The sequence below is a fragment of the Triturus cristatus genome, chromosome 1_2, assembly GCF_964204655.1.
Source record: "Triturus cristatus chromosome 1_2, aTriCri1.1, whole genome shotgun sequence".
NCBI classification, from domain to species: Eukaryota; Metazoa; Chordata; class Amphibia; order Caudata; family Salamandridae; genus Triturus; species Triturus cristatus.
In genome coordinates this window covers 1,182,156,495-1,182,170,340 of record NC_140580.1, presented here as the reverse complement: position 1 = coordinate 1,182,170,340, position 13,846 = coordinate 1,182,156,495, and the positions used below count along the sequence as shown (strand labels likewise).

At 50.6% G+C, this 13,846-nt stretch overlaps 1 protein-coding gene across 4 annotated transcripts in view; it reads left to right on the top strand.

Annotated features, from left to right (window-relative positions):
- The window catches only part of CIZ1 (CDKN1A interacting zinc finger protein 1), a 1,193,645-nt gene that overhangs the window by 1,079,349 nt on the left and 100,450 nt on the right, over nucleotides 1-13,846 (top strand). For 3 of the 4 annotated variants that reach the window (XM_085614087.1, XM_085614086.1, XM_085614088.1), the window contains exons 14-15: nucleotides 9,464-9,533; nucleotides 10,489-10,610. In XM_085614087.1, coding sequence (XP_085470213.1) covers nucleotides 9,464-9,533; nucleotides 10,489-10,610 — 192 coding nt within the window. The remainder of the gene's footprint in view (nucleotides 1-9,463; nucleotides 9,534-10,488; nucleotides 10,611-13,846) is intronic. The other variant, XM_085614089.1, reaches the window with a different exon arrangement.

Genomic DNA, 13,846 nt, shown 5'->3' with positions numbered 1-13,846 from the left:
GATTAACGGCAAAGTCTTTGGGTCTGCAAGCTCCTGCAAAGGGTTCTGTCTTTAGGAAATTTAGGGGCTTTGGAAGGTCATCTTTTTGCTCCTACCGACAGCCTCAGCAGCAGCAACAGCAGAATCCCCTCTATAAATCCTATAGAGGGAGACAAAGGGGTCGGAGAGGTTCTGGACGCAACCCCTCTTCTTCTTCCTCCTCCTCCTCTGCTCCCAATGAGGCATCAGGGAAGCAGCCCTAGATCCCCCATCCCGGATCATGTAAGACCTGTGGGGGGTCGGGTGTCCTACTTTCTACGGGGTTGGAAATCTGTTACGACAGACCTTTGGGTTTTGAACCTCGTAGAGACTGGGTACGCCCTTCCCTTTCGGGAGTTTCCTCCCCCTTACCCTCCTTGCCAAGGTTACTGCTCAGAGGACCATCTGCTTCTCCTTCAGAAAGAGGTTCTAGCCTTGCTTCAAAAGGGTGCAATAGAGGTGGTTCCGGAGCAGGAAAGGGGTCAGGGATGCTACTCCCGGTATTTCCTGATTACCAAAAAGGACGGCAGATTGCGTCCAATCCTGGACCTCAGAATCTTGAACTTTTACCTGAAACAGGAGAAATTCAAGATGCTGACCCTTGCGCAGGTTCTTCAAGCGTTGCAGCAAGGAGACTGGATGGTGTCGCTCGACTTGCAGGACGCGTACTTCCATGTCCCAATCCTGAAGTCGCACAGGTTTGCGGTCCTCCCGTTTGGTCTTACTACCGCACCTCGAGTCTTCACAAAGGTGATGGCAGTGGTGGCTGCTCATCTCAGGAGGTCGGGGATTCCAGTTTTCCCCTACCTGGACGACTGGCTTCTGAAGGCAGAGTCCCCAGAGATGGTGCAGCATCATCTGCAGGTAACATCTCAGCTGTTATTCGACTTGGGTTTTTCGATCAGTGTGCCCAAATCTCACCTGGTGCCCTCTCAACGCAACCTGCTTATAGGGGCGGTACTGGACACTACTGTGTGTCGAGCATTTCCTCCTCCACAAAGAATTCTCGACATTCAGGAGATGGTCCCTTTATTCCACAATGGAGGGGTTGTTCCAGTTCTGAAGGTCCTTCACCTGCTCGGTCTGTTTGCTTCCTGCATTCTGTTGGTCAACCATGCACGCTGGCACATGAAGGCACTCCAGTGGTGCCTCCGCAAGCAGTGGTATCAGCACAACGGGGATCTCAGGGAGTCGATCAAGATCTCCAGAGAGGCTGCAGCGGATCGATCTTGGTGGAGCGTGGAGGGCAATCTGTCGCAAGGAAAGCCCTTCCATCTGCCTCCATCGGTGGCCACAGTGATAACGGATGCCTCCACTTTAGGGTGGGGTGCTCATCTGGGGGATCTGGAGATCAAGGGTCTTTGGTCTCCAGAGGAAAGGTTGCTTCACATCAACCTTCTGGAGTTGCGGGCGATTCATTTGGCGCTCAAGGCCTTCCTCCCTTCCCTTCGCGGTCAGTCGGTTCAAGTCCTGACAGACAACACTACCGCAATGTGGTATGTCAACAAGCAGGGAGGAGTGGGGTCTCTTGGTCTATGCAGGGAGGCCTTACGTCTATGGTCCTGGGCTCAGGACCATCAGATTTGTCTGATGCCAAATCATCTGGCCGGGGTGTTGAACGTACGTGCGGACAGTCTCAGTCGGCAGTTCTCCGCCGACCACGAGTGGAGGCTCCATCTGGAGGTGGTTCGTCACGTCTTTCGGTCGTGGGGGACACCTCGGATGGACCTTTTTGCCACCCGCGAGAACGCGCACTGCCCGTCATTCTGCAGTCTCCAGTTTCCGATGCAGGGGGCGTTGGGGGACGCGTTTCAGCTGAATTGGGGCTCACAACTCCTTTACGCGTTTCCTCCCATACCCTTGATTCCTCGAGTTCTGAGGAAGATTCGCCAAGACCGGGCCCAAGTCATATTGGTCGCCCCGGATTGGCCAAGAAGGGTGTGGTATACAGATCTCCTCCACCTCTCCTCGTGCCCTCCGCTCCGTCTCCCTCTGAGGGCAGACCTCCTCTCGCAGTCGGAGGGGCAGGTTCTACACCCCCACCTCCAGAGCTTACACCTTCATGCCTGGATATTGAACGGGCAACCTGAGTTCTTTCTCTCTCCCACCTGATGTGGTGGACGTTATTTTATCGGCCAGGCAACACTCCACCAAGTCCATTTACTCCTACAGGTGGTCTAAATTTGTAAAGTGGTGTGGAGAGAGGTCCATTGACTCTTAAAAAGCCCATCTTTCTAATGTGCTCCAGTTTACTCTTTCCTTGGCTCAGCAGGGCTGTGCTGTGGCCACGGTCAAGGGCTATCTTTCGGCCTTATCGGCTTTTCTATGCCTTCCAGATCAGCCGTCACTGTTTAAATCTCCGGTTGTACTGAGGTTTATCAAGGGCCTTACAAACATGTTTCCTCCCACTCCTTTTGTAATGCCACAGTGGGACCTTAATCTTGTTTTAACCTTTCTGATGGGGTCCCCATTTGAGCCTCTACATAGCTGTCCTTTAAGGTGGTTTTTCTTGTAGCCATAACCTCGGCAAGGAGGGTGAGTGAGCTCCAAGCTCTTAGTTCTAGACCCCCTTTTCTTACATTACATGCTGAAAGGATGGTTCTTAGGACCAGGGCTGCCTTCCTGCCAAAAGTTGTCACTCCTTTCCATTTGGGGCAGTCTATTACTCTCCCTGTTTTCTATCCGCCTCCTCATCCTTCCAAAGAGGAGGAAAGACTCCATCGCCTGGACCCGAAGAGGGCTGTGAGTTTTTATCTGGACAGGACTAAAGACTTTCGTCTGGATGATCAACTCTTCATTGGCTACGTTGGTCATTCGAAGGGTAAAGCGGTGCACAAGCGCACACTTTCGAGAGGGATCATCCTTGCCATCAAGATCTGCTACGCCCTGGCTGGTAAGACTCCTCCTGAGGGCATTAGAGCTCATTCGACTAGAGCAAAATCATCTACATCTGCTTTGGCCCGGAGAGTTCCTGTGGCAGACATTTGTAAAGCCGCGACTTGGGCCTCCTGTGAGAAGTTGGCCTGATGTATGATGTCACTAGTTCTAGTGTACACCTTATATCAGTCCAAATACCCTTATGGTGATTGGTTGTAAAGTCAACCTTATAGACCAGCTATCCTAGTGGTAGCATGGACAAGAGCAGTCTTAGGCTAAACTCTGAATGGCATGTGAAGCCAGCTGTGATACCATATATAATCCCTTGAATACCAAATGAAAGGACACCACAACAGATATATATATAAAATAAAGTGTATTTATTCTAGTCAAACCCTCAGCACTCTTTATGAGATTAGAGGTAAGTACAACACAGTCTTATTCAAGCATACATTAAGTCACACAGGTAAGTAATACAGTTAGGCCCTAGGGGCCACGCAAACCATATACTAAGTAAGTGGTATAAGGACCACTGTCACGGAAATAGAATAGGCCTAGGCCTAGGGAATCGCTGGGGCTACACTACACTAGCGTTAGTTAGGAAGTGGGAGGCCCACGGGATTCGTGTGCAGAGTGGAAACACTCACGCGTAATGCGTAAAAGTCACTAGCAATAGTACAGTTTAGAAAACGGTAGATTTAGGACACTTCCGGAGTAGCTAGGAAGTTGAGACTGGAAAACTAGACACTAGGATAGTCACTATCCTGATGAGCACCGGAGTACCCAAGTTACCTAGCCCACAGGCTGCGGGTGCATAGGGGTGAAGATGCGTCGGTTTTCGTCGTCGACTCCTATGGATGCCTGAAGAAAGATGCTGACAGGCAGTCAGTGAAGAGTGTCCGGTGGATCCCAAGGCTGGGATCAAGAAGAGAGGAAACCTGCAAGCAGAAGGGACAGAGTCAAGGTCACTAGCCCGTGACCATGTGGAACCAGGAAGGAACCAGGCGATGTCGTGAAGATTGCAGGTGAAGGTGAAGCTTGTCGCTGCAGCCAGGAGGACCAGGAAGCGTCGAGGACGACCAGGACCAGGAGGCGAGCTGTCCCACGAAGGCTCTTGCTGTCGGCGGCGTCGAAGTTGGACTAGGACTCACCAAGCCTTGGCAAGCGGAACCCACGAAGAACGGAGGACTTGCTTCTGGTGCAGACCAGGAAGGTCTGGGGTGCTTCTTCTTTGCAGAGAAGCGGGAGCCAGTCTGGAGGAGCCAAACCAGCGCAGAAGATTTCAGGGTGCGTCGTCGCAAAGGCCACTAGCCAGCGGGCAAGCAACCGGACAGACGCGGCAAGCAGGAAAATGCAGAAGGGCCCCACACAGGACTCGTGGAGTGTGGGGGGCTGATCTTCGGTGCAGATGGTGCTTGGGGTTGGGGCTTCTCAATCCCCGGTGCACAACTTCGAGGGTGCCTCAGAAGCTGCGCTTTAAGTTACTAGCCACTTTTCCCAGGTAGCCGGTCCCACGTCGCTCGTCGCCTCCACGGATCTCAGCTTTGCTGTGGATGTGGATCAGGGTCGGAGAAGTCTGGAAGTCAAGGCTCTGGTCGGGCTCTGCAGTCGGTTCCTCGTAGAACGTGGGCAAAGCAAAGGGTAGTCTCTTGATGATGCCTGTTTGCACAGGGTAGCCACTCCTTGGCTACAAGGGAGATTCTTCAGTCTTCTTTTTTCGTCGAATGTCGAAGGTCCAGAGTTTCTGTTCAAGTTTGCAGGTTCAGGATAATCTAAAGTCTTGAGGCCCAACTCCCACTCTTATACTAATCTGGGGGGCTGGGATACCTGCTAGGTCACGCCTTATGGGTGGGACCTGGGAGGGGGTGGTTACACCCACTTCCCTTTGTCCAGTTTCGCGCCAGAGCTGGGGCTGGAGTGCCCCAGCGCCGGTTTGAACTGGACTATGCAAGGAACACCTTGTGTGCCCCAGGCATGTCTCATTCCTTTCAGCCCACCCTGCCCCAATACACTAAAGGCTGTCTGGGGAGGTGCTAGCACCTCCCCAAGCAGGAAACCTATTGTCCAGGCCTCCCTGGCTGGGATCACTCCCAGCAGCAGGAGGTCAGACTTGTGTCTGTGGCAGCAGCATCCATTTTGTGATGCTGAGGCTTTGGTTAGAGTTAAACAGCAAAGTAGGATTTTAACATGTCTCTCCCTCTAGAAGAGGGGAATAATATCCTCATCACCAGAAATGGTATGGGGGTATTATTCCAAAGTGTTAGACACCTTACACGACATGTTTTGATAAAGCCAAACCATAGTTACCATAACCGTTTAAGATTATAAGGCACTTTAAGAGTATATGGTAGGCTATATCATAGAACAGCTATAAGGACATGGTTCCGAAAGCTGCAGACAGGCTCAGCTCATGCTAGAGCACCATCTCACATGTTACCAAGCACTCTGCCTCCAGGATTGTTAAGGCCTGCCATAGGAGTGACTGATAGGTACACATGTGTCTATATGTAAGTTAGGTATAGGAATACTACACCTAAGCAAGGGGTGATTACACGACCTTGCCCCAGCTGAGTGATCAGCCAGTGGTGTGAAAATGGAAGGCCAGGCCAGGGGTGGCATAATACATGCTGCAGTCCCTGGTAGGCCTAGGGTACACCTATGCCCTGGGTACCTAGGGTACACTGTACAGGGTCCAATAAGGTGATCCTTACCAATTGGTTATGTACCTAGGGTACATGGAGTCCATTTTACAGAGAGAGCAGACAGCCTGAGACCCTGAATGGCAGGATCTCAGGCCAACTAAGTCGAAAAACCAGCTAGACACTAGGCAAAAAGTTGGGGGTAACCATAGTCAGATATCCACCTTCCTACACCTCCCTCCATACTTTCGCGAAGCATTATTGCTTGGACTCTGAGATGAGGAGGGAGGGCCACTTTGCGCGCACTGTGTTGCAAGACTTTCTAGTATAGGAAGGTTGACACCCTCCTCCGGGAGTGGCGACTGCTGTGGGAATCTATTCACAAGGTGAGGAATCCACTGGCAGATGTATCCATCAGAAGAACAAGTTACTTACCTTCGGTAACGCTTTTTCTGGTGGATACAGTATCTGCCTGTGGATTCCTCACTGGCCCACCCGCCTCCCCGTTGTCCACCTTTGTATACCATGAAATAGGTCTTGTTTGAAATGCTTGTGCATTTGTTGGGAATGCTTGTTTATTTAGCATCCTTTTCCTATGTATACTGTGTATATGTGTTGGTATACTGTATACTGTGTATACTTTGAGTTTGTCGTTGGTTCACCTGTTCAACTCGAAGGCACGGAAAAAATGGATGGAACTGACGTCATCACGCCGATGTGGGCCTCTTATGGCTCCGGTAACGTCATACGGAGTCGCGAGCGGAGCCGATGTATTATGACGTCGCCCACGTCGACGTGGAGTGCTGGGGAAGAAAAATTCCGTGGAATGCTGGCGTAGGGGATATTCACAAGGTGAGGAATCCACAGGCAGATACTGTATCCACTAGAAAAAGCGTTACCGAAGGTAAGTAACTTGTTGTTCTGTGCCTGTCTGGTCTCTCTCTCTCTCTCTCTCTCTCTCTCTCTCTCTCTCTCTCTCTCTCTCTCTCTCTCTCTCTCTCTCTCTCTCTCTCTCTCTCTCTCTCTCACACACACACACACACACACACACACACACACACACACACACACACACACACACACACACACACACACACACACACACACACACACACACACACACACACACACACACACACACACACACACACACACACACACACACACACACACACACACACACACACACACACACACACACACACACACACACACACACACACACACACACACACACACACACACACACACACACACACACACACACACACACACACACACACACACACACACACACACACACACACACACACACTGAGGTGTCGCATTTGGCACAATGAGATTACTTTTTTTGGTGGTAGTTTTATGTAGCGCAAATGTGACCCGAGATGTTGTGGCGCTTTACATGAGCAGAAATTACTTTACACAAGGTCACGTTCGTTTGTAGGCACGGGAGATTAAGTGATTTGCCTAGAAAAACAGGATGTTTAACTTGCATTCTTTTTTTATTTCATTGTATGTGAGTTACTTTATTGCCTTTGTAACTGCATATAAAATGACAAAATCCTTACAGAATAGCTTGTTCTTCCTAGCCACCTCTTTGACCCTGCCACCACACTCAATGCCCCTAGCACCCATAGCACGGGGTTTCTATACTTTACACTTCAAGTCTGTTTGTAAATGAAAACGGCCTGGAAATGCGCCAAATAAAGAAGGTCGCACTTCCAGGCGATCTTCATTTACAATTCTTTGCTGAGGCATTTGCGCCCCCCTGGGAATGCAGTCACGGACCCCCAGGGGGCCGCGCCCCACAGTTTGAAGATGTCTGGTGTAGAGCTATAGGGCCACGTCTTATAGAACTAACGTCTGCGCTTCTATCACCGACCTAGGTACTGTGTAGAGCTATAGGGTCACGTCTTATAGAGCTAACTTTTGCGCCATCATCACCGACCTAGGCACTGTGTAGGGCTATAGGGCCACACCTTATAGAGCTAACTTCTGCGCCATCATCACCGACCTAGGAACCGTGTAGGGCTAGAGGGTCATGTCTTATAGCACTAACGTCTGCACTTCCATCACCGACCTAGGTACTGTGTGGGGCTATAGGGCCACGTCTTATAGGACTAACGGCGCTTCCATCACCGACTTAGGTACTATGTAGGGATATAGGGCCACGTCTTATAGGACTAATGTCAGCGCTTTCATTTCCAACCTAGGTACTGTGTAGGGATATAGGGCCACGTCTTATAGACCTACATTCTGCCCTATTATCACCGACCTAGGTACTGTGTAGGGATATAGGGCCACGTCTTATAGACCTACATTCTGCCCTACTATCACCAACCTAGGTACTGTGTAGGGATATAGGGCCACGTCTTATAGACCTACATTCTGCCCTACTATCACCAACCTAGGTACTGTGTAGGGATATAGGGCCACATCTTATCGAGCTAACGTCTGCGCTATTATCAACGACCTAGGTACTGTGTAGGGTTATAGGGCCAAGTCTTATAGAACTAACGTCAGCGATTCATTCACCAATCTAGATACTGTATAGGGATATAGGAACAGGACTTATAGAACTAACTTTAGAGCTTCCAATACCGACATAGGTACTCTCTAGGCATTTAGAGCCATGTGGTATAGAAGAATTGATTAATGCAATACTGATGCAGCTCTGGGTACTGTAGAGGGACAGTGGGCCACACCCTATAGAGCAACTGCCTTGAGCAGTACTGTCGCCTAGTTGGGTACTGTGTAAAGATGCAGCACCACACCTTATATAACAGCCTTCAGTGCCATTGTGCCTGACAAAGGCACTGCATGGGAATGTAGGGCTATGCCCTGTAGAACTGCCTTCAGTGCACCAGTACCTGACAAAGGTACTGTGTGGGAATGTAGGGCTACGGCCTGTAGAACTGAACTTCAGTGCCCCGGTGGCTGACAAAAGTACTGTGTGGGAATGTAGGGCTACGCCCTGTAGAACTGCCTTCAGTGCCCCGGTGGCCGACAAAAGTACTGTGTGGGAATGTAGGGCTACGCCCTGTACATCTGCCTTCAGTGCTCTGGTCATAGACCTGGGCACTGTGAAGGATTATAGGGTTATGTCCTGTAATACTGCCCTTAGTACTGTGATCACAGCCCTAGATATGGTGTAGGATTGTAGGGTCATGTCACATAGAACTGTCTTTTGGGCTCAAGTTACTGACCTGTATAGAAAGGTAGGACCTTGTCCTATAGAAGTGTCTTCAGCGCTATGGTCACAGGCCTAGGTGCTGTATAGGAATACAGCTGCTGCCTTCAGCTGTACTGCCACTGAACTGGGTTGGGCCAAGATACAGAGAGGGATTGCCATCAGGCATGAGTTCAACAATCCGAAATACTTTTTAGGGACATATGCAAGGCCTTGTTGTCCTAATCACTCTATAGGGTTCGGGCCACCCGTCTGTCAGAGCACATCCTGTAGCATGGCTGGATTCATCTCTCTCGTCACAGTCCTGAACATTGTAAAGGGATGCGAGGCTCTCTTATCTAGAACGACTGATGCCTTATCCTCTGAAAAGAGTGCCTGGATCATCGGAGCTCTGATAAAAACCTGTCGGCGGAGCCTTGTAGATATGTTCTGCCAGTCTGTCCAGTGTTATGATAAGAAGGGGCGCTTGTTTTGTTTGTTGAACATGAAGCACAAATATAGAATGTATTAAAGAATGTGTCAAAACTGTTGATAAGGCTAGAGACAAAGTGATATAGTTGGTTGTGCATTTCATGAGTACAACTGCATTATCTTTAACATATCTATATTTTGGTCAATATCGAAAAGGTGGTGCAGGGACCCAGGAAGAACCCCTCCTCCGTGGCTTCTTGACCACCAGACTCCCCCTACCCACCAGCGAGCAGAGATGATGGTTTGTGTTCTTTCTTGTTTGCAGGACGTGGCGAAGGAGAAGTCTTTCCAGGACTGCGAAGACAACGAGGAGTACTGCCCAGACCTGGTGTACGGTAAGTGTCCGCACTCTGACAACCTGCACAGGTAGGATTGTCTGTGAGGCTGGTACATTCTTTATGGTAAGTGTCCTTAAGGCTCAGATCATAAAGATAAGGTGATTCAAAACCTTATCTGCATCCTAGCTTATGGTACCTAGCCTTACCTCCTGTCTCAATGGAGCACAGAGTCCCTTCCTGCACGACAAGTAGCCTGTGCTTTCCTGTGCCAGCACCAGCACCAGCGTAGGGTTCCTGCACACCAGGACAGGTGATCATTCATTGGTTTACACTTGACGCGGTTTCCAAGATAGAGATAGAGTTGTTGTCCTCCACGCTTGTCCCTACTGTTGATAACCTGTGGAGCCACAGCTAGAATATGCTCTCTGTATTCTAAGACATCGTTATCCAGTACTCCTTCAGTGCTCAATCCATCTCTCCTGAGATCTGTCTTCGAGGTACGATGTCTTAGCTAAAGGAGGAGTGTAGAATGCTGTCAATGCAGACTTTGAGGTGCTAGGATCTTTGAGAGAAGTCCATCCTGGGGTGGACATGTGCATGCACATGGACTAACCTGGCTTGAAAAGAGATGGGTGGGACTTAAAAACCTACTGTGGAATTGGCCTTCTGGGCAGTCTGGAAGAGTTCTAGCAGGCGCAATAATTTTGGGGGCTGCCTGGCTCTTGAGTTCCATTGTTAATAGCTCATTGCATTTTGTCTCTTCCCTGCTTCTTTGTGTTACGTCCTCTGTCCTCACTTTCTAATGCTGTTCTGTTGGCTCTTGTGACATCTCCACTGTTGAAGTTCTTGTACCCCTTAATAGGCGTTGTCTGTCCTCACACCTTCCCCTTAGTCTGCTGATGGGAAGCCTGCTCTTCTGGACCAGCAAGCTATTCCTGTGCCTTCTTTAAACTTCCTTCTTGCTTATCACTTTTATTGACCCTGATGTCTGACTTGCCCTCCCGTTTCGCAGGCCCGGATTTTATGGTCCCCGTGGCAGGTTACCTCTGCAGACTGTGTCACAAATTCTACCCTAGCGACTCCGCGGCCCGGATCGCACACTGCAAGTCCCTGATGCATTTTCAGAACGTAAAGGTCAGATTCTTCTGCTGCTGCATGGCTCTGCTTTTGTATTTCTTTCTAACTCTTCCCATGGATGTGAACCATACCACAGTCCCTGTGGTTTTTATTTGCTGCATAGGCTGGCTTTTGTGATTTATGCCATAACTACTTTGTTGTGTGTGTTGCACCCGCTTCTTTGTATCCTGTACATCTCCTCTGCTTCAGCGTGGCTCATGCTAGTCATTGTCTTTTCTGTGCCACATGAATCCGCTTTTCTTGTTCTCTATGGGTGTAATCCTGCACTGTCGTGTGTGCCACAGCCCTTGCGTTCTCTTTGCTATACAGCCTTTGCTGTTATTCCGTAGGCCTCTTCCTCCTCAATGTCAACCATACCCCTACCCCATGCGCTCTGTGCAACATCCCTTGAATTTTGGTTTTCTACCTTGGATGTCGTCCTTCTCAATGTGCTACAAGCCACCTGACGTGCGCGCGCGCGTGTGTGTGTTTTCGTTCGTTCCACGATGGCATGAATTGTCACATATATTGTTTTATGATGCATGGCCTGCTCTACACTATTTGCCGGATCACCCTTGGTGAATTGTTTCTGTGTTCTCTCAGTTGCATGGACCGGTTTTTCCTTGTCTATGTTGGTCTTCCTTTTAGATTTGAATTGTCTCACACCCCCGCGTCCCCGTTTTTGCATTGTCACCTTTTACCATTATATGTCTGGTCGCCTTAGTCTATGTTCTCCTCACTGTGAATTGTGCCACAGTCCAGTCCTTTCTGTGCTGCATCCGCCCAGCTTTTGTAGAACTCTTGATCCAAATTATGATTTATGAAATAATCTCTGCTTTTGCATCAGTCCTCCCTTTTTATTAGTTTTTTTCTGAATTTCATTTGGCCTCAGGCTCTGATAACAATGCTGCACCTCTTCCTGACTCCCTTATGCTGAAGTGCCCTTACAATGCTGCCCTTTCATTAAGTTACTCTGCCCCATTTACTGCTTCTATACCAGTGCTTAGATGCCACTCTGTGTTGTTAACCTACTGTGGTCTTTAAAGAAGGGCTTTGCTTTTGGCTAGTCAGACTTGTACATGCTGTCCCTCTCCAGGGCCAATGTTCCCTTAGTGGTCTACCAGTGTCTCCTCATTCACCCTTTACTGTCACAGGTGACCTACTGCAGGAACTAGTCCTGTTAACATTGAGCTGGCTTGAGGTTTCAGTTGGTGTGATCGGAACCCAGCCATCAGGGTTAGGATCAAGTAAGTAGACAGCGCATGTGAAGGATTTAAATAATAGTACAGCAAATTTAAAGAGGGCCACGGTTCTTGAATTTTATCAGATCACCGCTGTTGAAAAGTGGTAGTTAAGAAGTGCTTGCGCACCAACATTGAATTGATCTTTCATAGATTCACATATCTTAAAGAAACAGTTAGTTATAGATTCCTTACCTTACAATTACCCCCCGGTGTCAGACTGGATCCAGAAAGTTTTTCATCAGCAGTACCTCTGCGCGCCGGAAGGTGGCGTCGGTCTGCTCCGCGTCCGTCGTTGGCGTTTAGGTCACCAGGATGACGTTGCGATAGCTACTTAGACGCCACCCTCGCATGCTGACGTCAGTTCTTTTTTTTCCGTGTCAGCCGGCGCAGATCCGGAGAGAGCAGTACCTCCAGTCACTTTTTGACTGAACTTTTTGAGTGACTTTTGTCAATGTCTTTTCGAGTTTTCCGACTCCTGGTGCACGTAGGGATGCCCGGTTTCAAGTCCTGCGGTTCCTGTTCCCGAATGAGGTCAGTGATGGATCCGCACCGCGTGTGCCTCTGTTGCCTGGAGCGCAACCACGACCCCCAAGTCGTGCTCCGCCTGGCAGAACATGGCTCCAAAGTCTTTGCGGGAGCAGTCCTGAAAGCTTCTAGAGCGCCGGCAGTCGGCCCCGTGCCGTTCGAGGTCCCAGTCGTGAGGGAGGTTGAGGGACCGGTCGCAGAGCCATCACCACTCGTCCAAGTCATCGAAGTTTTTGCACTCGAGGTCGGGTAAGTCGAAGTACAAGAAGAAGGATCGACGCTCTTCGACTGACGCGACGAGGGATGCGGGCGGTGCCACTCCTGCAGCTCCGCGTGTGGAGCCTGAAGGCCCAACTCGGAGTTTCCCTCCCTTTCCGGGACCTGGAGCGACCCCTGCCCAACTTTCAGTTTTACGAAGCCATGCATGCCATCTTTAGGCAGCCCGACTGCGGCGTGCTTTCGGGCCCTGCAGACTCGTTTGGGGGCCCTAGGCCTTCCCTGCCGGCAGCTCCAGCCCCTGTACTGCAGGGCCCCCATGGATCCACGCCTGGATACGGATCTGCACCAGTCGACCTTGGGACACCTCCACCGATGCTGCCAACCCGACGTGAACACGGAGCCGGACCGGCGTCGGCCGGCACTGATGGGTACTTTTGCCCCTGTGTTCCACCCTGGCCATTTTCAGCCAACCTGTCAGCCAGAGGAGGGTGAGGAAGACTGGAAGGTGTCTGGGGACCCTTTGTCAGACCAGTTGGAGTACGAACAGGACTGGAGAGAGGACCTGGGGAATGCCAGTGGTCTGGATACCTCCCCAGACCTTGGCATGTTGTCTCCTCCCACTGTGGCTACGGAGGAGGGAGCGTCTTACGCAGTGGTGTTGCGTATGGCGGCTGAGGCTCTCAACCTCGAGCTGACAGAGGTGCTTCAGCCGGCAGCGAGTTCTTCGGAGCCCCTGCTGCCGTTCAATGAGGCCCTGACCGACATCCTTTTGGGCACTTAGTCCAGGCCCAGGCCCCGACACCACCGACCGGCCCCGGGCAACCCCACTTTCCTCTCCCAACACCCCACCCTGGAGAGCTTGGTGGTCAAAGCTTCTACTCCCAAGAGCGCATTCCCTAATGCACCACCAGATAGGGAATCCAAGAGGCTGGATCATCTTGGGAAGAAGGTTTTCCGCCAGCTTGGGACTGCGGTCAGTAAACACCGCATCTCTATTCGGCTGTTATTTCCATTCTGTGTGGAATACGGTTGCGCAAGTGTTGCCTCAGTGTCCGGAGGAGGCCCGGGTCGTCCTCTACCAAGCCGTTGCCGCAGGGAGGGATGCAGAAAAGTTTACCATCTGCTGTGGGCTGGATACCGCCAACTCTCGAGGCAGGACGATTTCCACTGCGGTAGCCCTTCGTCACTACGCCTGGATGAGATCGACTGGCTTTTATGGGGATGTCCAAAGCGCTCTTCAACGACGAACGCGGAGCCGACTGACGC